At 32.4% G+C, this 27658-nt stretch overlaps 2 protein-coding genes and 1 long non-coding RNA gene across 3 annotated transcripts; 1 reads left to right on the top strand and 2 right to left on the bottom strand.

Annotated features, from left to right (window-relative positions):
• Window positions 1-3296: 3296 nt before the first annotated feature.
• LOC132756314 (uncharacterized protein K02A2.6-like) lies at window positions 3297-5951 on the bottom strand. Its single transcript, XM_060747349.1, has one exon. The coding sequence runs from the start codon at window positions 5949-5951 to the stop codon at window positions 3297-3299; it is 2655 nt and encodes an 884-aa protein (XP_060603332.1).
• A 6433-nt stretch (window positions 5952-12384) lies between these two features.
• LOC132756312 (baculoviral IAP repeat-containing protein 7-like) lies at window positions 12385-16798 on the top strand. The gene is made up of 2 exons (XM_060747348.1): window positions 12385-12478; window positions 14403-16798. The coding sequence occupies exon 2, from the start codon at window positions 14411-14413 to the stop codon at window positions 15377-15379; it is 969 nt and encodes a 322-aa protein (XP_060603331.1). The 5' UTR covers window positions 12385-12478; window positions 14403-14410; the 3' UTR covers window positions 15380-16798.
• A 1945-nt stretch (window positions 16799-18743) lies between these two features.
• LOC132756313 (uncharacterized) lies at window positions 18744-27229 on the bottom strand. The gene is made up of 3 exons (XR_009629313.1): window positions 26965-27229; window positions 26618-26673; window positions 18744-19102 (listed from the first exon to the last, which is right to left on the bottom strand). It is a non-coding gene; the product is annotated as an uncharacterized LOC132756313 (long non-coding RNA).
• Between the last annotated feature and the right edge of the window lie 429 nt (window positions 27230-27658).

Here is a 27658-nt window from a genome sequence, read left to right as displayed (position 1 = left end):
AAAACAGTTTCTTTAATTCTGTTTTACCTTCTGTCTGACAAAATAAATATATGATTACGCATAGTTACTTAACGATATTGTATTTTTGTTTCTCATAAAATTTGTCAAAATATTCATACATCTATAATAAGAAAGAAATGATTAATAAAAAAAGATAGTGGAATAAATGAAATGAAAATACTTCGATTAAAAAATAACATATATTAATCAATTAAATGAAGGAGGGAAAAAGGAAATTTAAAAAAACAACAAAAATACTAACCTAGACAAATTTTGGAGCCTGTTACCCTTCTGTCACGGAGTAGCTTCCTTTTGAACTCTACCGAGGGAGCTATTGCGATTTTTATTACTTACTTTTACAATTATCAGTCAAACGTACTATCAATAGGATGTGCAATATATACCTATATGGTGTTAATATATAAATAACACACGGGTTTGTGGGTAACAGTAAAAATATCATCCCGAGCAAAATACTGTTACCCGAGGCGTAGCCGAGGGTAACAGTGTTTTACGAGGGATGATATTTTTACTGTTACCCACAAACCCATGTGTTTTTTATTTTATTATCCCGAACAAATACCGTGATGATCTGAATTTGTAAACTAAACTCTAACTGTAACAAAAATAAACCAAGAGTAGCAATAACTAAATTGTCCTTACCTTGCAAGTTTTAAGTGTACTGTAGGCCTACTTGATAAGCTGTTTTTCTTTTATTCTTTAAGCGATTAAGTGATGATATTTACCAGTCATAAACATACAATAAGCTGTGTTTTATTTAAAAAAACAAAACACTAACCCATTTATAAGGTTATGATCTGTGAAATCTGATCCTTCTGTATCCAGAATATTCTTCGCATTGTTTTTGACAAAGTGCATTTACAAAATAACGATGGTATCCTATGTCTGTCCACCAACTCTATCTGTAACTTTTCACTAATTATCTTCGTTGCATGCTTTAATCGTCTGCATGTTCCAGTTTGACACAAAATTATTCACATTACAATAACATCCGTTGAAAACGGATGTTTACTTTTGACTAGTCAACAAAAAGATATTGTATACGCGAAAATAACTCTATGGTGCGAAGAACTAAATTTTATGAGAGCCATAGTAACTTTGGTGATGCCCTAGGCCCTATCGTCGAAAATAAAAACGAATCGAGAGAAATGGCGGCCATTTTATTTCATTTTATTTAGAAAATAGACCACGTGACCAGATTTTATACTGTTAAAAATACTGTTACCTATGTAACAGTACAAAAGTCTTAGTCACGTGGTACACTTGCATTAACAGTAAGAATAACTCCCAGAGGCCTATGGGAAATTAAAATTACGAAAAAAGTGAGGGGTAATAAGATGGACTGTTCCGTAATGTTTCATTATACAAAAACGCACGTTACAATTGTCTTCCATATTGTGGTTAGTTTGGTAATATCTTTACAAAGAAAACCCAGTGGTTTTATTTCACTCGCTTAATGAGTATCTTGAAAGTTTTTAAGCATTAGATTTTTCAGCATTAAATTCCTGGTTTGTAAATATTTGCTGTAATTACCAGCTATATGGATATTGATTAAATCTTAACGTCTTAAACAGAATTGTACACAATAACCATAGACCTACTTAAGCACATGTTTTCATATTTAAGATACCATTAAGCACTAACTGCCTGCCATGGACGACATGTTGAAAATCAGGAATAGCATCTGTGTTTGTTTTTGTTTAAAATCTAGTTTTTTTCCTTAGTCCATGTTTGTAACATACATATTCAATTTGTACACCTAACATTCTCCTCTGCTGATAAAATAATTACACAAACTGAGATTTTCGTGCACGTGTCCAGTCTTTCGAATCAATAATGTAATACATTTTCTGTAATCCAAAACATTAACAGTATGAAATCCGATATGTTGCGATGAATGTCTAAACCAGTTGCATTGAAGGGAGTTAAACACTTGTTGTAGACTGACGTAAGCCAATGTGTACGTGTAATTTAACTGCATTTATATGATTATCAAACATACAAACATTACACAGAAAAATACAGAAGCATGGTAAAACATTCATTAAATCGCTGCTTTGGTTGGTTGTTAAGCGTTGCAAAAAGATTTGTGGAAAACAAAAAGTTTTGATATTCATTGACAAAAATCTCCCATATACTATATAATAATTTTTATGATGACTTAAACAATGAAAGTTTAATCAAAACGAAATTTGAAAAGGAAGTTTTTAAGTTGGTATGATAAATCCACGGATTTGTAACACGTACAAAGGGAAATACTGAAAACCCCTGCAAATCTGAAAAAGAAAATCGTAAGTAACCCTTCTTATGTAAAACAACTTTTGTTACAGTTGACAGAATAATCAATGGTAACAGTTTATTAATCTTCAAAGAATAGAACACTGTTCGGTTTGGAACTTACTAACATCACCATCTACGCAGTCGGTAGGTAATTATATTATGAATATTTGATTACTATGCAAAAATATTTGAAAATTATTTACATTATATTTATTGAACACATTAATGATCATATAATATATTGGACATTTATTAAACATAAACTGATGGTACCTTATTTTTGATGTGTTTTTCGATATTTTCATGTGCATGAGTAAACTTACAGGATCGTGAACGTTATTGGTTGTAGAATTCAGGGGTCAATAAGGTTCTAAGGGGATTGTACATTCGTTTTACTCTGAATTGAGAAACACGTGTTGTTGTTGTTGTACTAGTTTTTATTATATAGGTACAAGACCACTATATTTTTAGGTAACAACATTAGGTCATAAAACACTAAATTAATTACAACAGTGAATACCTAACACACCCCCATACTTATTTAACAGTTATCATTTACTGCTTGATAAATGTCACTCTTGTTAATTAACTGAAAGTAAGTGTTCAATAGTTCTAACCAAATTAACACTGTATCATTTGTATAAACACATGTGCTTAACTTTGTACAAGTAACAGAACTCTATAACAATTACAGCAAAAATTACAAAATTAGGTACAACACTAAAAGAAAAAAAAAAAAAAAAACGTTTTAAACAAAAGCTTTGATTGTATAATCATTGTTATCCAGGAAACTAAAGTAGCAACTAAATATATGTATTCACTAAAGATCAGTATCTCCAATAGACTTCAGTACAAAACTTCCTTTTTACTAAATGTACACCATTTTTTATGAACATTAAACTTGATTAAAATAAAAATATCTGCTGACATGATTCTTTCATTAGCACACAATTCACACTTAGGGGATTATTATGCCCCTTTAACACTGATTTGATTCACAAATTTAACTTATCAGGTTTCTTTATTGTGCGACTTGAACGTCGAAGCTCAGGAACAGGCAGATTTGCAGAAGTTTCAGGAACAACTGGTATCTTTGTTGGTTGCTTAACAACTTCAGCCGGAATCTCAGATGGTCGTTCAGTAACTACCAAATTAGGATCTTGTGACTGTAACCTTGACGGATAAACATCAGCTGCTCGAATCTGATCTGCGTGCCGTTTCCATGATACACCAGGACTAATTTCTACTCTATATGAGACCGGACCAGTTTGCGTTTTAATTACTCCTGGAATCCATTTTTCATACTTTTCACGATAATCACGTATCATAACAGTATCCTCCACTAAATAATTTCTATCAGATGTAGATCTTACCATTTTCGATTGCGCTTTCTCAACCCGATTTTGTAAACTTGGTCTGAATTTATCGAAACGAGTAGTAAGTGTACGCCCAAACATCAGTTTTGCAGGTGTCTCCTTTGTTGTGCTATGCTCACTATTTCTATACTGCATTAAAAATCTAGATAATTTTGTCTGTAAAGTTCCAGAGTCATTTTTAGAAGCTTTTAATGCTTGTTTAAATGTTTGCACAAATCGCTCCGCCAATCCATTTGTTTTTGGATGATATGGTGCTCCTCTAATATGTTTAACACCATTCTGACTTAAGAATTTCTGAAATTCATCTCTAATGAACTGAGGTCCATTGTCGCTCACTAGTTCATCGCAAATACCTAAATCTGCAAATATTGATCGCAAAATCTCTATTGTCTTCGAAGTGGTTGTTGTTTGCATAATTTTAACTATTGGCCACTTTGAATAAGCGTCGACTAACACAAAAAACATGTATCCCATAAATGGACCTGCGAAATCAACATGAACTCGAGACCATGGTCTACTAGGATATTCCCACGGATGTATTGGTGCTTCCGGTGGACTGGACTTTGACATCATGCACCCAGAACATGACTGTGCGATGCTCTCTAGATCAGTGTCTATTCCGGGCCAATACACATAGCTACGAGCAAGGGACTTCATTTTAACTATACCAACATGTCCAACATGTAGCTCATTAAGAACAGCTTGTCTTAATGTTTGTGGAATGACTAATCGTATACCCCACATTAGGCAACCTTGGTATACAGAAAGTTCTTTGAATCTAGTTTTGTAAGGTTCATACACTCTTGACATTTCACTTATTTCATGTCCTTTGATTACATGTTCATACACTTTTGACAGAACTAAGTCTCTTTGTGTTGCTAAAGCAACTTGATTGCTTGTAATAGGTAATTTATCAAACTGATGACTGTAAAATATGTCAGTTTCATCTAACTGATGACTTTCAACATACTGCAATGGCAATCTAGATAATCCGTCACAGTTACCGTGATGCTTTGTGTACTTATACTGAATTTCGAAACGGTATCCGCTGAGAAATAAGGCATATCGTTGCAGTCGAGCAGCTGTAGTCGAACAAATGCCTTTCTTCGGACCAAAAATTGACAAGAGAGGTTTATTATCCGTAATCAACAGAAACTCTCGACCAAATACATATGGATGAAATTTCTTAATTCCCCAAACTATCGATAAGCCCTCTTTATCTATTTGACTATAGTTTCTCTCCGCGGATGAGAGACTACGAGACGCAAATGCAATTGGTCGTTCTGTTCCATTCGGCAGTCTATGACTTAGTACAGCACCAAGGCCAAAAGAACTCGCGTCACAAGCTAAAATAACTGGCAAGTCTGGATCATAATTGACCAACACAAGATCTGACGTGATCATTTTCTTGACTGTCTGAACTGCCTTATCACAATCACTTGTCCATTTCCAACGTGCATTTTTCTGTAGTAATTGGTGTAATGGATGTAGTATTGTTGAGAGATTTTCAAGGAATTTGGCATAATACTGTACTAGACCTAAAAATGATCTCAGATCTTTCACATTCTTAATTTCAGGTGCATTTACAATTGCAGCAATTTTTGCATCTGTCTTGTGGAGTCCATCCGCATCAATTTCATGCCCACAAAATTCAACTTTTGGCTCCATAAACTTACATTTCTCTACATTTACGCGAAGACCATACTCGTCTAACCTCTTTAATACTTGTTCAAGGATTTCAAGATGTTCCTTGTCATCAGATCCCGTTATGATCATATCATCAAGAATAACTTGAACATTAGGAATGTCTTCCATGATCTGCTCAATTAACCGTTGAAATATAGCTGGCGCGGAGGCCACACCGAATACAAGACGGTTGTACCGGAATAAACCTTTATGAGTTGATATCGTTAAGAGCTTCTTACTTTCATCATCAACTTCAAGTTGCAAGTACGCGTTTTTTAAGTCAATTTTAGAGAATTTCTTGCCTTTCCCTAGAGATGCAAAGATATGTTCAATTTGTGGAAGAGGATGCTGGTCGACTTCTAAGACTGGATTGATGGTGACTTTAAAATCACCACATATCCTAATGTCCCCATTTGACTTAGGAACTGGTACTATAGGAGTAGCCCATTCACTGTGAGTAACTTTTTCAAGAACACATTCACTTAATAAACGTTCTAACTCAACTTCAATTTTAGGCTTAACTGCAAATGCCACAGTCCTAGTTTTGATAAATTTTGGATTTGAAATCGGCTTCAATTTAAAGTACATGTGTAGCCATTTACTTTGCCTTAAGTACTCTTGAAAACATTGGCATATCTAGATTTCATGTTCTTAACTTTTTCATTGACATCAATGCTATTCACTTCTGAATTGAGTGACTTAATTTCATGCCAATTCAACTGTAACCTCCGTAACCACTCGCGTCCGAACAACGGTCTACTACCATGTTCCACTACATACAAGTTCAACATTTCACATTGCCCATTTTGTTCTACTGTACATTTCAAGCATCCAACTGGTTTCAACACTTCCCCAGAATAGGTTTTCAGTTGTATATCAGTTTTTTCCAATTCCGCACTTGGCCAGAGTCTAAAACAATCCTCCTTAGATATTACCGACACACCCGAACCTGTGTCTAGTTCCATTTTCAAGATTTGTCCATTCACAGTAGGAGTTACCCAGATAACTTTCTTATAATTTCCCTGATCATTGTGATCCATTTGAAATAAGCAATGTCCAAGATCTAAATCATCTTCCTCTATACCATGAACTTGCCCTTTTTTATTTTTACTGTTATGTCCTTTTTGCTTTTTCGGAACATTGTCAAACTTGTTTGTCCTACATGCAGGCGAAATATGTCCCTTTTTACCACAAAAGTTACAGATCGCATCTTTAAAACGACAAGCATCTGGGGTGTGGTTTTTACGATTACATCTGTAACATTCCCTTTGAATCAGGTCCTTTTTTATTTGTACAGGTTTCTTGTTAAAACTAGATGCCACTTTATGCATAGATGCAGCGCCGCCTGCTGTTTGATGCAACTCTTTAACGTCCTTTTGTGCACATTCCATAGAGATAGATAACTGAAGAGCCCTCTCGTACGTTAAATCTTTCTCACTCAAGAGTCGTTTCTGAATATTTACATTTGTCAACCCACAAACTAGTCTATCTCGAAGTGCATCATTTAATCCCTCTCCAAATTTACAATGTTGTGAAAGCTTTCGTAAATTCACATTAAAATCACTAATACTTTCGTCCGCCCTTTGGTCGCGCTTCCAGAAACGGAACCTTTCAGCAATAACAAGTGGAGCAGGATTGAAGTGGCTCGATAATAGTGTTGTTAACTCAGCGTATGACTTGTCCTTTGGTAAAGCTGGAGATGTCAAATCTCTCAAAGTTGAGTAAGTTTTAGACCCTACCAGGGCCAGGAGAGCTGGTACCCTTTTGTCATCAGCAACATCATTAATTATGAAATATTGATCTAGTCTTTCCATATAACAAGTCCAGGATTCGCCACTAAAGTCGAATGGATCAATTTTGCCAATTAAGGATGACATGATTTCGGATAATCAATTTCGGATACAACAAAGTTCAGTTATTTCGTTGCATATAATGTTCTTAGAACCACAAAACCATTTAGCAGATAATTTGCTATAACGTTTTCCTCGTCGCCACTGTAGAATTCAGGGGTCAATAAGGTTCTAAGGGGATTGTACATTCGTTTTACTCTGAATTGAGAAACACGTGTTGTTGTTGTTGTACTAGTTTTTATTATATAGGCACAAGACCACTATATTTTTAGGTAACAACATTAGGTTACAAAACACTAAATTAATTACAACAGTGAATACCTAACATTGGTGGTCTCGTTATTCTAGACTAATAGAATCTATCATTGGGTTAGATATAGGATAGGGAAATCCCAACCCGAGGGTGATCGGTTCTATCGGGAACGAGCCTTGACGAGTTCCCGATGGAACCGATTGCCCGAGGGTTGGGATTTCCCTATCCTCTATCTAACCTAATGATTGATTATTTTTTTCACGCACCTGGACACAAAAATATCAGTGAAACTAGATTTACTTGCTACGCCCTAGTTTTGAAAAGCGGGGCGGGGCTTAGGCGCCTGACGTACGTCCGCAAAAAAATCTACTGACCAAGTTTATGTGTGAAAAATTCAATGAAAATAAATTGTAGGAGATCCCTCATAAAAAAGCAAGGTTATCATAATAAAACACATCAATATTAAAGTCGCAAAGTGTCATAATATAATTAAGTGTTTATAAGAAATTCAGTCCATACTTAAATGGTTGCCAAAAACACAGGCGGCAGTATCAGTGTTTGGACACCCCACCCCTAGCTGCCCCTGGACCCCTACTACAACCCTGAAAAAAAATTCAACACTCTAAGGCTTACTTTTAGGTACCAAATACAAAACCACCGATGAAATTATATAAAAAAAAATTTCCACTATCAAAATTATAGTTATAGAAGGGTGAAAAGCCTACTATATGTTCATTTGCCAAACAATGTGGAACTCGGGAAATCGTCCATTCGGCGACTGAGGCGCATTCCGAAGCCATTTTGCTGCATCATTCATTTACATCAATAAAAAGACCTTGAATTCCACAGCTTACTTAATTCAAGTTTAACGAATATCAATATTCTATCGATTATTTCTATTTCACGGTAATTTTTGACTTGTCGCTGCCATTTTGGATTCTGACCCCTGTGTTATACGCGATCTGATTGGACGTCAAATTTGGCTCGTCCAATCAGATCGCGTATTTTAACCCAGGTATCAGACTGCAAAATGGCTACGACAATTCAAAAAATACCGTGAAACAGAAAAAATCGGAATGATAGTGATATTCGTTAGATTTGAATTAGATAAGCTGTGGAATTTTAGTTCTTTTTATTAATGTTGATGAATGATGCAGCGAAATCCTGCCGAAATGCGCCTCAGTCACCGAAACGACGATTTCCCGTGTTCCACATTGTTTGGCAAATGAACATATAGTAGGCTTTTCACCTTTCTATAACTATAATTTTGATAGTGGAAATTTTTTTTTTATATAATTTCATCGGTGGTTTTGTATTTGGTACCTTATAGTAAGCCTTAGAGTGTTGATTTTTTTTTTTCAGGGTTGTAGTAGGGGTCCAGGGGCAGATAGGGGTGGGGCGTCCAAACACTGATACTGCCGCCTGTGGCCAAAAAGCGTTTACCGTTTGCAAAGATTTTTCTACTTATTCGGTTATTTTGGCCGAATATTCAATTTAAATATATCAAAATGAGATTCGTCACCAAGAAGCATCGTTATCATAACAGACAACATGGATGTTCTTCAGGAAAAGTGTCAAAATATCGAATTTAACGAAGAATTTTGCGATATTTTAAAGTGTGCTATTTTCGATATTGAAAAGGGCGGACCTAGGTAGAGTAGGACTCATTCCAGTGTGAAAGTTAATATCAATCTATTTTGATTCCGTGTTTTTAATACATTTTGAACTTTTGACGTTTCATTTTTGTTAAAATAGGAGTGAATCGTGTATGTGTAGGAATACGTTTTTAGAAGTGCTGCACGTTGAGTGTGAGATAAGCCTATGTGAGATAAGATTTTCCAACACCGCTATTTTTAGTATCATTAACGGATTTTTCTATCTGGTTAGTGAGAAAAAATTTATATTTCAGTAAGTTCTTGTGTAAAATAAACTCAGTAAGTGTTTATGTGTAATAAAATGTTCACTATAAAATGTTATTAGATTTAAATGCAGTGTAAAAATGCTTTGTCGGAGTAAGTAGATTAAGAAGGCCTAAACAGAAAAGTTTAACTGCCTTTTCCCAGTCTAATCTTTTAAACACAGAAGTTATAAAAGTAAAGAACAAATACAACTGACTTTCATATATATTATACCAGTTTGTCCGGGTTAAATCAACATTATGAATGAACAAAGATGCGTGCTATAGTTTGGACGTAACAAAATAACATAAAGCACATCAAAACACAAATTTTGACATTCCTAAAGAACAATGGCTACTATTTTATCCCTGTCGGTTAATTTACAGCAAACCTTTGATCATCCTAAAAATATTTAATGATGTAACACTATTGCAACCGATGATATATAAAGCAAACAAATGTTTAGTTCTATACAATTTAACACATTGTAATTTTGTTTTGTAGTTGTTTAAAGCAAAACTGTCTTACAATCTGGTTTTACAAACTTGTTCTGGTTATATTATCGTATTTCAATATAATTTATTTTCTAAACCGATCGGATACTTACGAGTTCACTACTTTGCAACTTAGTTACTTTTACGGAAATGTTTACAAATTTTTATCATTTTTAAATGTGTACGTGACCATGACTCAATTATAAAAAAAATTCATATCTTCTTGACATTTATAAGACGACCGTTTAAAGATATCATCGTGTTAGACGGCAGATGAAGACAAATAGTTTTAGCGTGCCGCATCTTTGTCTATATTTTCAGAGACAAAAGAGTTTACAGTACATCATGTAAAGAATTTATTAAAATTAAACTCATCATGCATTTCTGTGAATTATTTACTAAATATGTCTTGGCGATGTTATTTGATACGTGGCATACATATTCATTTGCTTGATTAAAGTCTTTAAATATAAACCACATTCGTATTATCAATTTTGTTTTTATCTTGACAGACGGTTAATGTTTAATGTAAGGAAGTTATCAAGCTAGCTTGATCAAGGCCGTGCATCTTTCCTAGAGGATCTGAGAGTTATGGAAGAAAACAAATAAAATAACCATTATCATAATTTGTCGGCCTACGAGATATAAAACAATGTAATACGGAGTTTTATATAATGTAACATACTCTATACTTCCTTACAGCCTTTGCCTAAATACCACATTTGGTTTATTAATTTCATTCTAATTTAAATCATAAATGTATAATGTAAGGAAGTTATCAAGTTAGCGACAATTTTATGAAAAGATATTACAAATACACCAGAAACAGGATTCAAATCACCAGGGAATTGCCCTATAAAGATTTGGTCTTTGTAAAATAACAATACTTAAAAAGTGTAAAATCCTTTTCATTTGTGAAACATTTTAATACGAATAGTTATATAAAAAACGTTTTATCTAAACAATTTACTTTCAGTTAGACAAAAATTCTAGCGTTCTTTGCAAACTCGATAAACATGTGGGTAATACACTATAAAAATTCAATTCATTTAAGGTTCCAAAACTACCAGCAGATAGATATGGAGGCAATTTTAAGATATAAATTACACGTTTTCAAATACGTGCCTAGACAGTCGCACAATCTGTTTAACTGTACATTTATAAATTCCTTATAATATCTAATTCATCCATTTGTTAAGTTCATATTAAAACTAGATACAACAATAATAGGAGATACGATAGGAGATATTGATAATTATATTTTAATCGGCTTTTGCAAAGTACCTTTCGGTCTGAGTAACGAATCATTTATCCTTCTGTTATGTATCATTTTATGTTGGTAGCAGTATGGTATCAGTACTTTTAAGATTTAAGTCTTTGCTTTTAACTGTACATTGTACCATATAATGGGCCGCTATGCCAAAGTGGCTCTTTTCTTAACAAGTGCATGAATTCTTATCAATGGCAGTGCTTTGAATGATTGCAATGTTCTGACGTACATTTACAACAAATTGAACTACGCCAATTTATTAAATGTTCAGATTTTAAAGAATTACTAGTTCATCTGAAGTAAAATTCAGTAAAAAGCAAATTTGTTTATATTGATGCAGACTGGTTGTAAAGGACATTGGGCTTTGAGCGGCCATGTACGTCAGATGGTGGTGCAGAGGGATTGGTGCGTGCGTGCGCGTGTGTGCGTGTGTGTTTGTGCTAGCAACTACTATGCAAGCTATAAATATACCTTATAAAATCAATCACATCAAAACAAACTGAAACTGAATTTATCCTATGAAATTTGAGTCAGCATGGATGCTATTTATTTTTCTCTCTCATGTTGACAGATTGTTTGTATCAATATGTTTTTTTCTGAATACCTAAAATGTAAATAAACGTGCGCCAAAACATATTTCGTAGTTTTCATTGACCCTTGGGTAACGGATGTGAAGTGATGGGAAGGTAATCGAGTGTTTTCACGAACCATTTAAGTGGAAATAATAGCGTAGAAACATTTGCTGTGGTAATAACATACCAAAGCTACAACGACAATATATATTTTTCAGTAAGTGTATCTCAGTTGAATAACCTAATGGATCATCTGAAAAGCCACGTCATATCAAATTACGTTTACCTTGTGTAGCTTGCTCCGAATCACTTGTACAAAAATGTAAATGAACAATGTAAAAAAGATATGTCAATGAAAGAAATTGTATTGAATAGAATGTTAAAATTTTATACGATTCATTATATGTAATTATTTAAATTTATACTCAAGTATACATTCCATTGGTTGATATGAAAAAATTGAACATGTTTATCATTTTATAAACCATTATCTTTTAATATGTTTTTGTTCAACATTTAATTTTGTATACGTTTAATATTATATTAATTTTAAAATGTTCTCGACTAATTAAGTTGTATAATAAGAGTGTTTACAATAAATTATTTTATGATAAAGTCCTTAATGTATAACAACTAGCAAGTTTTGGCTATGCTCCAATTTTTTTTAACTCTATGGTTCGTTGTTAAAGATATACTGTCAATAATGGATAATTACGTGAGATTTATAAATAGGCACGGAAAACCCTGAATAAAGATAGTGTCAGGATTTAAGAAAACGGTTTGAATATTTTATATTATAACGTTGATTTACATATAACGTAATGTTAAGTTTGACAATTATCAATTATTTGTTTCGAGATGAGCAATTTCGAGCATGAATAGATAACTAGTTTAAAAGCAAATGCAATTAAGGCTGTTTGAGTTTCTTAAAATAAAAAAGTTCGAATTACATAATTTTTAATCAATTTATAAACATTGTGTCACATTCTTCAAAATACAAACCACTTAGTCATATAATTACTATGAAACAGTAAAAAATTCAACTGAATATTTTACTTGTATAAATTGAGGAAGATATGCGATCAGTTATGTTTATGTTACTATTTATAGTAGCTTAGCTAACCTAATAGTTTGAATTCACAGGTGAGCAAAATCAAACAATATATGTAAATAAAGTAACGTCACTCAAAATAGTTAAACTGATAACTGGTTTAGGAAATATTTTTTATGACTTGATAATCTAGGATTAATCATTATTTTCAAGAGGTATAAAGATTGATTTGCGAACATCTGTTTATAAATATATGACGTATTTGTTCAATCAATAAACGGAGACTAAATACGATACAGAATATACAAAGTTTTAAAAGTTTATAATAAAACAATCAATCAACAACGAAGAGCATACTGACCCCTCTTATATATATTATATGCCTGTTTTAAATAAAACGGTACATGATTACAGCATAGATCGTAATGTTGTTTTTTTAAATGTTATTAAATAGTTCATATTGATCTTTTTTTCTTCTTTAGCTACTATACTGTTAAAGATACGTATTTTTAACATAAAACTTTCTTAAGAACTTATATAATTACTTTTTATTTAATGGGTGAATCCTAAGATAAGTTGATCGTTATGATAACACACTTACGGTACACGAGTTCATTGCCAGCATTTTATAATACATGTTTAACTATACAATAACCGTTATACATTATTACTATAGAACTGGAGTTGAAACTTTGAGTAACTTATAGGGCCTACTATAAAAATTTCTTACATCTTTTTCATAATTATTATCCATCTTTAGATGAAAAACTACAGAACATACTGTGATGCTTGCTAGAGATATAAAATTCCTATTCTATATAAGATTATTTTATATCAGAGCAAGAAAAAAAACGCTACTATATTATTATTTTATACTTGGTTTTAAAACTTCTACCAATAAAATTTACTATAATTGAATGAAATAATTTAATAATAAATTAATTTTTAATCAAATATTTTTATTTATGAATTACAGCAATAAAATAAATACTCAATGATTTGTGAGTTACTGTTTAAGCATATCAGTCATTTCTATTTACATGGTTTTAAAATCAAAACGAGAAAAGGGCCATTAGATATTATTATAATAGAAGCGACTTATTATACCAAGTAATTCTAATTTAATTTATGATTTAATGCATATTTTTCATGAGGTTCATATGATTAAGGCTTAAGTACACATCTACTGTATGTTAAGAGGAACATCCAGTTCTCTTAAATTTCCAACTGTCATCGAAGAAACTATGTATATATGTGATTTTAGTGTGTATAATTACAGATAAAACTCTTTAAGATCTATTTCATATATAATTTAACCTGTCAAATGTTTAAAGATATGTATTATCAAAGGCTTTTTGCTTTAAGGCATATGAAATATATACGGGGAATCTGTATACTCTTCCGTACCTTAGTGATTAAAGCTACAATTATTTGAACGATAATCTTACATTATTGTACCACAGCAGAATATAAATTAATGTCTATTTCGGTTCTAAAATGCTCATATATCGTGGAATAATGCGCTCGATTATGCAGTATGTTCAAACGGGGAATAGTTTAAAGCGGGTTAGAATGATAATTTAAAAAGAAATAACATAAAATGAATTTAAAATTATGATTTTTACAGTATTGCAAATTCTACTTTTTGCAGGATATCAGATGGCCGATGTATTACCACGACCAAATACTTCAGAATATCTCCGGGAATATTTTCGTAAACCATGCAGACGAAATCATAATAACGGCCAGATCGCAGGTGATTCCTGGTGCAAAGAATCACGCCAAAGCAGAAATTGCGTGTCAGAATGCGACAATTTAGGGATATGGACTGGCAAACCTAATTACAGGGAATACAGTACTGTCCAATCAAGACTCGTTTCCTTCAAAAACTGGCCACCAAATAAAACGCAAACGAAAGAGCAACTCGTTGATGCTGGTTTTGCCTATACAGGGGTTGATGACTCTGTGAGGTGTTATTACTGTAGTATTGGGCTTCGTGACTGGCCGGAAGGAGCTTGTCCCTGGAAACAGCATATACTAGCAAGTCCTACATGCGGTCACGTGATCCAGTGTAAAGGTAAAAGTTTTATAAGACATGTTTTGGGAGAGCAGGCTTATGATTCTGGATCTGATGTTGACGATTCGGACGAAGTTATTGATACTGTACAACTTGCAATTCAAAGAAATAAAGATGCTGTGAATGTTGCTCGAGAATATTGTTCAAATGAAGATGTTCTTAAAAGGGCAATAAAATCTTTGATAGCAAAAGATTTAAACAAAAGGTTCACGGCTGTTGAACTTGTTAAAACCGTACAAGATATTGAAGAAATATGTGATGGATCAATCTTGTCATTTCCACTTGAAAGGAAAGACGATAAACATGAAGACGAATCAGGTGATGAAGAAACAGAAGAAGATGTTTTGGGTTCAATCGAGGAAATGGCAGAAGCAAACAGAGAGTTAAAAGGGCCTGTAACGTGCAAGATCTGTCTTGATGCGATAGCTTGTATCATTACCCTTCCCTGTGGGCATATGATGTGTTGCTCTCAGTGTGTACCAGCTCTTTCAAAGTGTGCTTTATGTAGAGCACAGATAAAAGGCACAGTTCGGGCACTAATGGCTTTTTGATGTCCAAATTCTCGAATGTTTTAATTTAATTGCAGTGCTTGGTCTAGCATTCCATTTTGGTTTTAGTTTTTCCTCTTATAACAGAATCACATTTTGAAGCTATACATAACAAATATTTAAGAAAATTGTGCTGCTTAATAAAACGTAAATTAAGCTTTTTTGCGTACTAAATGTTCTTTAACGTTTCCTTGTATTTTCAATTATAGCATTCAAACGATCCGCCTTTACAACTAACACATTTTAACCTTGTTCTAAGATTTTAATCATATTTCATATTCCGTTACTGATGACAAACTTAAATGCAGCTGTTTCAAACGCTTTTCTATATGAATATCTCTGTACAAGCAAGAAAAAATTCAATTTTGGAAGAAAAAATTCAGAGTATCAAGATCAAGAGGATATACGTATAGCGTATGATTAAATATCTGGAAAAAAGTGATCCCTCGGAAGCATAAAAAACAGCAATATTACACGAAAATTGCAGACTCGCTTTGATTTTGTCTGTATATGAGGGATTATGTAAAGGTGCAACATCCTTCACGTCCCCTAACATCAGCTTGAGCGGTACTCAATTCTCAACACTTAAAAGTGCTGGACTTAATGATCCCGAAGGACCAGAAAAATATAACAACACTGAAGTGAAGTACGGGGTTACTTTTTACAGCTGCCACACATCACTAAACACCTGCTGTTGTGATGTATAAATATCTGGAAAAAGTGATCCTTCGGAAGCATTAAAAACACCAAAATTACACGAAAATTGCAGACTCGATTTGATTGACTCTGTACATGAGGGATTATGTAAAGGTGCAACATCCTTCACGTCACCTAACACCGGCGTGAGCGGTACTCAATTTTCAACACTTAAAAGTGGACTGAATAATCCCGAAGAACCAGAAAAATATAACAACACTGAAGTGAAGTACGGGGCAACTTTTTACGGCTGTCACACATCACTCGACACCTGCTGTTGTGGTGTATAAAGACCGTTACAAGTATATCCATTGGTTGTTTGTAGACGGTGTATGAATTCAATGTCATTTACTAGACACCGCTACCTGTAATTATTCGAGATTTTACACGAACCATCTTTATGAAACCTGCAATTTATAAAACATCTTTATGAAACCTCCCATTTATATTTTCAACCTACGGGCCAGTATCGCAGGTTGGTTCTTATTGAAGAATAAAGCACACTGAATTTTTTTGCAAATTTTACTTTCTCGCGTTCTTATTGTTAGATGTGAGTTTTGCGCTTTTTTCTTCCATTTTTTATCATCGCATAGCTTAGCTGTCGAAACTGGTAGATGGGGTCGTCAAATGCCATAGATGTCATTATCTAGAAAATGAATTTCACTTTGTAATTTAATGTCTAGATTTTTTTGAACTAAGAAACAAACATAAAAAAAAAATTTTTTTGCAGGCGCCCAAGTTATCATGGTTTTTTTTGCAATTATTAAATAGTGGAAACAAAAAAGATATTTGAAATCTTGCAAAAAGTTTATAAAGCCTTTGAGGAAAAAAAGAGAAAAAAATCAAAACACACAAAACTAATAGCTTGTCAGCATCCAAAACTTTTTCATCGACAATTAGATAAGGTTTGGACATTTTTATTATCTCTCCCAAAATGATTAAAATGTTTAAGTATTATTATTTTGGCTTTTTATCTAAAGAAATTATATATCTGTGTATACATATATATTCAATAATTTGCTCTCAAACCAGCTGTGATTTAATTGATTGTAGCTTTTATTGGTGTAATACCCATGGATAATATGTGATTTATAAAGTTTCTTCTATACTTTATTATTATTATTATTTATTAGTATTGTTGTTGTGTCAAACACTTACCTTTCATACATATGTCAACTTTATTTGTTTTTACTGTTAACGTTTTTAAGTACTATACGCTTATTTGGCTTTTAATACTTTTTTGACAGTATCTAATTTTATTAAAAAAAGAAGCACATAATTGTTGCAATATTATATTTTGTTGGATCAATAATAATACCCAAGTAGCAATTTAAAGCTTAAAATTAACAAAATATGAATGTCTATCCTTATATCCTTATTGTAAAAACTGGCACTCATTCAGGTTATATAGATCTCAGTAGAAATTAATCTATTCACTGTATCTACATAAATATGACTGTAACTCTTGAGGGTATGATTACGTTAACAAGTCATTTAGTAATTGGTTACATACACGATATAGTTAGTTATTTCGCTTCAGATGCACAAAAACAATATACTTACTATTTTAGCATTTCATGACGTAGTTACAATGTCATAAACTGTATGTTGATTTTCTTCCAAAACATGCAAAATCCGATCTTACCTGTTCAAATATTATATTCATTTCTTCTGTTTTAGTAACAAAGTGGACCTACAAGTTTTGTTAATATAGTGGAGAATAATTCAAGACTTAAGAGCACATTTATTTTTGGTGTGAATAACACAAGATTAATAGACAATATTTTTAGTAAGCATTTGATAATAGTTTATAAACCAATGAAAAAATACAACAATAACAAATTGGTATGAACTATGTGATTCCATACATTCTCTGATATCAGTTCACACTGTATTAGCTTTGTCGTTTCTATTACAACATAGGCAGTAACATAGACAATGATTAACTGAGAAATATCATGTTCAGCTCACATTTATCATACTCCTCTATTGTAGAAATAAAGGTCACCCTTAAAGCTACATGTCTCCAGATGAGTATAATTATTGTATTCGAGAAAATCAAAATTGAGAAAAATGTACTAAGATTTTATGAAAAGTAAAAGTATTTAAGATTCAGTTAATAATGTACATGTTATGTGCGATTAATGACTGGCTTTGCAGTATTAATTATTATATTTCTACTGCGTTACAAACGTAGGTGAATTTTTGCATATTTTGATAATTTTGGTAATTTACGTGGGTTGTAAATGCCATTTGTAATGTTGTTTTTTTTATTTGAAATGTGTGAATTTCTTTCTATATTTACTTCACAACACCCTACTTTTAAATACATTTTCATTTTTTTATGAAAATTAGCATGAAACCGGAGGCATGCTGCTTTAAAGTCAGTATATTGAAGGTGGTGAAATTCCTTTCGGAAAATATATCTGAAAATTACAAAACTGTGTTTTCATTTATCACTTGTATCGGAATGAAAGGTTTTCCGTCTGCACGAACAAGTTTAGGTGTTAAAATACTAGATGGTGATATCTTTGGTGTGGCTGGTGATTCCAACTTTGATGTTTCTGTGCTGAAAACGGAGTCTTCATAATCACTTGTACTTGTTTTTGACAACAACAGATCACGTGATTCGTCATCAACTTCCGTTGGTAGGCGACCATATAGGGCTGCATTGTCTTTTTTAAAGTTATGAAAGGACGTTTCCTCTTGCTTTTGGCCCTGAAACGGGCCCGACTTATGTGCTAGATCCGTCATTTTCTCCAGTAACTTTTCACGCCTATTCTTCTTTCTAAGAATTGCCATTTCTTTCAAGTAGGATCTCAACTGCCCATCTTGATTGTTTCTCCTGATATGTGAAGCAATCATCATAATGATAGACAGTCCATATATAAGAACAACTACCACAACGTAATAAACAGCTCCGTCATTGTCATATTCCGTTTCATGTGTGTCTAAAATTGCCACAAAGGTTTCATTATTAGTTGCCTGGACACGGAAACGCATGTTCCGAGTTGCCTCCATCGTACGATACTGAAAAAAATATTTTTCCTATATCGACTTTGATTAAAGGTGAAATAAAACATTTTAGATACTCGGTCCTCTTTTTTCATTATAGCTCATCTTTACATATTCATGTACACGTATAATCACATTTAGAATACAGAATGAATTTATCAAAAATATTATTATTATAAAAGTTAAAACATATTTTATTGCAGCACATACATGTAAAGTATTATACATATTATCATATATTGTTGTTTTTCTTTGTTTGTTTTTTTTTTGTTTTAATTGGGTTTTACGTCACATTGACACAGTATAGGTCATAAATTGTAATCATTTCACTGAATTTAAAGACATCATTGTGGTTCTATACATCATGACTTACAACTGTAAATGGGCGGAAACGAACTGTTAACCGAGTAATCCCTTATACCAATAAAGAGCAAGGCCCCGACATATGGTTTAACCAAAAGTTTATATCTATTTTATCAACAGAAAGGTTTATGGTGTGTCATGTACAATGGAAATCACAAACAAGAGGGCCATGATGGCCCTGAAGTCGCTCACCTGTACATAGGACCCCGGAGCAGGGCCAGTTTAAAGCCCGGGGCTTTTATTTGAACAAACTTTGTAGACAACCATTAGAAGATGTTTTATGCTAAACATCAAAGGTCTAACTCGTTGGGATTTTTAAAAGAAGATTTTTTAAAGTTTTTTCTTTACACATATAGTTAAAAACAATGACACACCTGGGGCAGGGCCAGTTTTGACCCCAGGGCTTTTATTTGAACAATCTTTGTAGACACTTACTAGAAAATGTTTCATGCTTAATATCTAAACTCTAGCTATTTGGTTTTTTAAAAGAAGATTTTTAAGTTTTTGCTATACTCGTAAAAGGAAAATCAATGTCCCCCGGGGCGGGGCCAATTTTGACTCCAGGGCTTTTATTTGAACAAACTTTGAAGACACTCACTAGAAGATGCTTTGTGCTTAATATCTAAACTCTTGCTATTTGAGTTTTTTCAAAGAAGATTTTTTCAATTTTTGCTATAGTTTTACACATATAGCGAAAATGAATGACCTCCGGAGTGGGGCCAATTTTGACCCCAGGGCTTTTATTTGAATAAACTTTGTAGACAATCACTAGAAGATGTTTCATGCTTAATATCTAAACTCTAGCTATTTGGTTTTTTCCAAAGAAGATTTTTTAAGTTTTTCCTATACACATATAAGGAAATTTGGAAAATCAATGACCCCCAGGGCCGGGCAAATTTTGACCCCGGGCCTTTTATTTGAACAAACTTGGTAGACACCCATTAGAAGATGTTTCATGCTAAATATCTGAGCTCTAGCTCTTTGGGTTCTTTAAAAGAAGATTTTTTAAGTTTTTACTATATGTATAAATGGAAAATCAATGACCCCCTGGGGTGGGGCCAACTTTGACCCCAGGGCTTTTATTTGAACAATCTTGGTAGACATCCATTAGAAGATGTTCCATGCTAAATATCTTAGCTCTAGCTTTTTTGGTTCTTTAAAAGAAGATTTTTTTAAGTTTTTACTATATGTATATAGGGAAAATCAATGACCCCCTGGGGCGGGGCCAATTTTGACCCCAGGGCTTTTATTTGAACAAACTTGGTAGACATCTATTAGAAGATGTTTCATGCTAAATATCTTAGCTCTAGCTCTTTTGGTTCTTTAAAAGAAGATTTTTTAAAATTTTACTATATGTACATAGGGAAAATCAATGACCCCCTGGGGCGGGGCCAATTTTGACCCCAGGGCTTTTATTTGAACAAACTTGGTAGACACCCATTAGAAGATGTTTCATGCTAAATATCTTAGCTCTAGCTCTTTGGGTTCTTTAAAAGAAGATTTTTAAGTTTTTACAATATGCATATAGGGAAAATCAATGACCCCCTGGGGCGGAGCCAATTTCGACCCAATGGCTTTTATTTGAACAAACTTGGTAGACACTCACAAGAAGATGTTTCATGCAAAAAATCTAAGCTCTAGCTCTTTGGGTTTTGTAGAAGTAGATGTTTTAAGTTTTTTCTTTTGGTTGCCATGGCAACCAGAGTTCTGCATGGAATTAAATTCTTTGAACAATTTTCAAAGGTGACCACCAAAGGAACATTCCTGTGAAGTTTGGATGAAATTGGCTTAGTGGTTTATGAGGAGATGTCATTTAAAGTAAAAGTTTACGGACGCCGGACGGACGACGGACGGACGGACGCCGGACGAAAAGCGATCACAAAAGCTCACCCTGTCACTTTGTGACAGATGAGCTAAAAATGGTTTGCTCAAATTAAAACATGTACATTTTTATGTAGAAGAAAACTAAACACAACAGTTATGTATGTCGTATGTAGGAGATTTTAAGTGTGTTTCTTAGCCACTGTCTACATCTTCCACAATAAAGTCATGCATAATTTTTCGTCCATGCCAAGTTTGACTCCCCGGACATGCTTTGGTTCTTGCCACGCCCGAACTTTAAACATGACTTAACAGACAGACAGACAAAAACAATAGGCCCCTGAATCATGGGGCATTAAACGATTTTTAACTGGGGCCTCAATCCTTTTAAATTTGAATTACTCTCAAATAGCAGTAAATACTACAGGAAAACGACACATTTATCACAAAACATAAAATCATGATTGTGCAAGTGATGTTTTTTCCAAGATAATCCCCCGGTACAAATAATCTTTTACCGTTTTAACTTCACGGTGCACTGCCGTTCTCAATAGATAAGCAATTTCGATCCGAAGCTTTAACTGTAAAAGTTTGATATTATCCCCCCCCCCCCCCCGTGGGAAAAAACAAAATACTTTTATTCCGGTGTAAGTCTATTCATCGTAGCACATATATTATTGAAAAAGATCTTTTGGTCGGGTTATGTTACGTTTTGCCCGACGACAGCAGCCGACAATCGGTAGTCGAAAACTGTATTTTTGATCGATTATTAGATTCCGTAGTATATGGAGAAAATAACTGTGAAAATGATTGCTATTTGGCCTTATTTGGTGATTTTAACTCGCGAACATCTACCCTTCCCGACTAAGTGTCACATGACATATGCGATCACATGACTATGCTACCAGAAGATTATATAGTTGATACAGAAATGCCGCGGTCGTCTCAAGATCAAGGTCATGTTAATAATAATGGACGGCTATTATTAGATTTTTGCCGACAGACTGGTTTTAAGAATTTTAAATGGTCGAATAGATGAAGATTTAAATTTAAGCAAATATACATTTGTTAATCATCGGGGTTGCAGTTTGATAGATTATGTATTATGCAGGAAAGAAATGTTTACGTTAATTGACAGTTTTCAAAGTTGATGATCCAAATATTTTTATCGGATCACTGTATTTTATCATGTTGCTTTAAATTTAATAGAATTTGTACATTACAGAATGTTAAAATACACAATCAAGTACAAAATTTTGTTGAATCAAAATACATATGGAAAAATAGTTTGAAAATGGAATTTATTGATAGTTTGAGTGATAATGAAGTATCACAAAGTATTGATTTGTTGTCAAATGAAATTTCAAATTGTTGTACGTATGATAGTATTGATAATTGTCTTACTAATTTTGAAAATATATTAGATAAAGTAGCATCACCTATTTTAAAAAAGAAATGAAAACCACAGTCGGACGAGATTGTTTATAATTGTGAGAATGATAGTCCATGGTTTAATGAAGAGTGTTATGAAAAGAGAAATAAATTTTTGCATACTCTTAATGAATATAGATTATTTCATTCGGATGAGAATAGAGAAAAATATGGTAACTGCTAGAAAAGAATATAAATCATGTTTGAGAAAGAAAGATACAATTATGATAAGGAGAAAACATGTAAGCTTTTAGATAGCAGATTTAAAAATGCACGTCTTTATTGGTCTATGTTGAAAGAGTCTGCAGGTATAAAAAGATCAAATATACAATTATCGTCTTTTGAGAATTATTTTAAAGCTGTTAATAATCCAAATGATGTATTTTTTAATCCTGACGAAGATATTTTATATTTTAATGAAAGATATCGTGATAATGAGTTTAAAATTATGTTCGAAGAATTAAATGCCATCATTTCAATAGATGAAATTTATTTAGGAATGAAATAACTTAAAAATAATAGATCGGGTGGTCCGGATCATATTTTAAACGAATTTTTTATTGCTGGTAAAGAAATACTTGCTCCCGTGTTATCTATTTTATTCAATTAAATTTTTGAATTAGGATATTTTCCAGAAAAATGGTCTCAAGGTTATATTATTCCTTTGCATAAAAAGGGCAGTATTAATAATGTAGATAATTATAGAGGTGTTACATTACTTAGTTGTTTGGGTAAACTCTTTACTCGTATTTTAAATAACAGGCTAAAATGTTGGGCGGAAAAGTATAATGTGTATGTCGAAGCCCAAGCTGGATTTCGTTCTAATATGAGTACTACTGATAATGTTTTTGTTTTGAGTGGGTTAATAAATCATGTATTAAATCAAGGTAAAAAACTGTATACATTGTTTGTAGATTTTAGCAAAGCTTTTGATTATGTTACAAGAGATAACTTATGGTATAAAATGATTAAATTAGGAATCAGGGGTAGAATTTTAGATGTATAAGTCTGTTAAGTCAAGAGTTAAATATTTAAAGTGAGTTAAGTGATGAATTCACATGTACATTAGGCGTTAGACAGGGAGAATGTTTATCTCCTTTTTTATTTTCATTATTTATAAATGATATAGAAGACATTTTTCTGCAAAATGGAGAAAATGGTATTGATGTTAATATGTTTAAGATATTTTTATTGTTAATATGCTGATGACATTGTTATATTTGCAAATTCACAGCTGAAGAATTACAAAAGTGTATGAATCTACTAAATGATTATTGTAAAACTTGGAAGATGAAAGTTAATGTTTCAAAAACTAAAGTAATGATTTTCAAAAAGGGCGGTAATTTTACCAAGAAATTTAGAGTTCTATTTCGATGGTGAGCAAGTAGAAATTGTAAATAAATTTTCGTATTTAGGTATCGTGTTTACATGTGGTGGATCACTTTCAACAGCACAAGATACATTAGCAGGTCAAGCACAAAAAGCGATATTTAGATTAAATAGATATTTGTATAAATTCACTTTTATATCTCCTAAACATAAATTGGATTTATTTGACAAACTTGTTACCCCTATTTTAAATTACTGCAGCGAAGTATGTGGTTTTACTAATAATGTGGCAATTGAAAGAATTCACCTTCAGTTTTGTAAAAGAATCTTAGCGGTAAAGAAAACAACACAAAATGATTTTGTATACGGGGAATTAGGTAGAACAAGCTTAAAATGTACACATTTTTTAAATATTATCAAATTTTGGATAAAAATTATTCATTCACATGAAAACAAATATGTTCATAGAGTTTATCATATGTTAAAAGAATGATTATGAGAATTTTCCAAATAGATTAAACTGGTGTTCATCATTAAAAGAATTACTATGTACTCTTGGTTTCTTTTGATGCTTGGCTACAGCAAAGTGTTGGCAACTTTGATTTATTTTTGTATTTTGTAAAACAAAGAATAAATGATCAATTTATACAAAACTGGTATAGTAGAATTAATGAATCAAGCAGAGCCTTATTTTATAGAAACATAGCTTGTTTTCAATTTCAGCCTTATTTAGAATTTTTCAATGTTAACAAATTTTGTCAATCAATGACCAGATTAAGAGTATCATCTCATAGATTAAATATAGAAGCAGGAAGGTGGACAAGGCCAATCAAAAACACCAGTTAATGAAAGAAAATGTAGTGTTTGTAATTCCCTGGAAGATGAGTATCATTTTATCATGGAATGTCCCTTATTTATTGATCTAAGAAAACAATATATTAATAAAAAGTTCTGGAAACGCCCAAATATGATAAAGTTTATTGAATTGTTAAAATCTGAAGACAAAAAAGTTGTACAAAAATTAGGGTTATTTATTCACAAGGCTTTCATACTCAGAAATGAATATTTTTTCAGTAACTAATAAAGAAAATGAATTTAATATACACATGGTAGAATATAATTAATGTTTGTAAAAATTATTCATGTAAGACTATTCACAGACGCTTGGGGTTTGGAGCTCAAAACGCCTTTAAAATCCAAATAAAATGCATATTTGTCAATCCCAGGACATGTACTGATCATATATATCAAAAAATCTTAATATATGCCGTTTTGAAAAAAAATCATATTTCAACATCTATAATAATACACACAAGAAATAAAAATGTTCGCCGGAAAAAATCCGCACCCCTACCGTCATAATCACCATGTATTTTAATCCATTTCCAATATTTTCACATAATCCTTTGGTCCATCGACCACAGAAGATATAATTCTTCACGATGCATGGTCAATTTTAAACTTCAACGGTAATATAAACAACGCAACAGCCGAAAATAAACATCAATATTCTCTCGCCGTTTTTTTTTTCAACGACAAAAACTTTCGATAAATTCAATGGACCAGACGGCTATGAACGAAGCTATCCGATTATGTGGCCCCAAGCTTTGCCGTGTGCAAAATGCGCAGCGCTTTTAAGTTTTGGGAACCCACATAATCGGATAGTTCGTTCATAGCCGGCTTGTCCATTGAATTTATCGAAAGTTTTTTTTCGTTGAAAAAAACGGGCGAGAATATTGATGTTTATTTCGGCTGTTGCGTTGTTTATATTTACCGTTGAAGTTTAAAATTGACCATCAATCGTGAAGAATTATATCTTACTGTGTCGATGGACCAAAGGATTATGTGAAAATATTGGGAAATGGATTAAAATACATGGTGATTATGACGGTAGGGGTGCGGATTTTTTCCGGCGAACATTTTTATCTTGTGTATTATTATAGATGTTGAAATATTGATTTTTTTTCAAAACGGCATATATTAAGATTTTTTGATATATATGATCAGTACATGTCCTGGGATTGACAAATATGCATTTTATTTGGATTTTAAAGGCGTTTTGAGCTCCAAACCCCAAGCGTCTGTGAGATTATTTACCTTTGTCTTATAACCTTTGTTTTCGCATTTTTCTAAAGGTTAGAAGATGTTTATTGGTAAAAATATTTTTCAACCTGTATTATGAAAGGATATATACATGTATATCATTACCTTGCATTTCATTTTCGTGTAAGGTAGGGTAGAGAAAATAATGATGTATATATATTACAGAGCAATATGTTAAGATGTAAAATGATTTATACGTGCAGTCATTATATGTATAAAATTACATTTCTTTTATATGTATCTAAATTAAATACAAGTTTATATATGTTACCTCCTCCCATATAGATTCTTTTTTGGGAATGTATGGGTGTCACATTGCTTTTTGTTAAATTCATGCACTGTTCGTTGTATGTAGATATTTGTGCTATGTTTATCCTCATGGGCTTTTTAGCCTAATGGAATGTTGAATAAAACTTTGAAACTTTATTATCATATATTATAAGTATACCGGTAAATTCTAAGATGTAAAAATAGTTTAATTACCTTTGCCATATTTTGTTTTTCTCCGGGAAATAAATTGGTAAAATCAATCCTTTAATCTGAAAATTTAAAAAATAATTGTGGATCAGTTATATATACAGATTTTCTTGCCTTTTCAGTTTTGTCGTTTTGGGCGATATATTAGAAGTCTCTAGTAAGGTACTTTTGTAATTATGGACTGAAATATATGTTAAATTGCTTTATGATAGAAATATAAAACCTTTATTAAATTTTCTTAACCAACATTTCTTGTTGCATAATGTGACACCTTATGTTATTCATTCTCCATCTTAAACAAGAATAATTTGGTACCATTTTCTCAATGAAAATGCAAAAACCAGTGAACTTACATGAAAGTCAAATAAACCTATTTGTCATGTATATTATACCAATGAATTTCAACATAGTACTTCTATTTAAATGCACGTCATCACAAAAGTTAGTATGGTGGCGATATAATCAAATATGTACAAATGGTCTGAAAATAACAAGAATATTGTTATATTAAAATGATTTTAAATTTTATTAAAGTATGGTATCACAGTTGTACATATGACATAGTAAAAAAACATTTTTCACACATCTAGGCATTACTTCAACCTTTATATTGTTAACTTTTCTATCAGCCTTCATACTGAAATCATGTTGTATGTTTATAAGTTAAAATGATTATTAGATTATTAACAATCTAACATGCTGAATAAATAACACTTTCTAATGTTATACTAAATGATAATACAGTTTTAAACTTACAGTATCTTCTGTTTTCCATATTTAAATCAGACACATAAATCCTGATTTTACGTTTTATATTTTCCGTTTTGTCTGAGATCAATTGCTGTAGCGAGCTACAGGTTGTTTCTGTTGTACTTGAGGCATATAGCACAGAACAGCGTAGAAAACACGAGATTCTTAATGAATATTGACAATCTGTTTTATCGATAACGGTCTATTAGCAACACTACGAACAACAAAGTTAGTTATGAAGAACGTTTATTTCACTTAAACTACAAGTTTCTCGTGATTAACATATATACAAGCATA

The sequence above is a fragment of the Ruditapes philippinarum genome, unplaced genomic scaffold, assembly GCF_026571515.1.
Source record: "Ruditapes philippinarum isolate M1 unplaced genomic scaffold, ASM2657151v2 ctg12207_1_1_1_1, whole genome shotgun sequence".
Taxonomy (NCBI): Eukaryota; Metazoa; Mollusca; class Bivalvia; order Venerida; family Veneridae; genus Ruditapes; species Ruditapes philippinarum.
The sequence above is the reverse complement of the archived record's forward strand: the minus strand, read 5'-3'. Positions and strand labels throughout refer to the sequence as shown.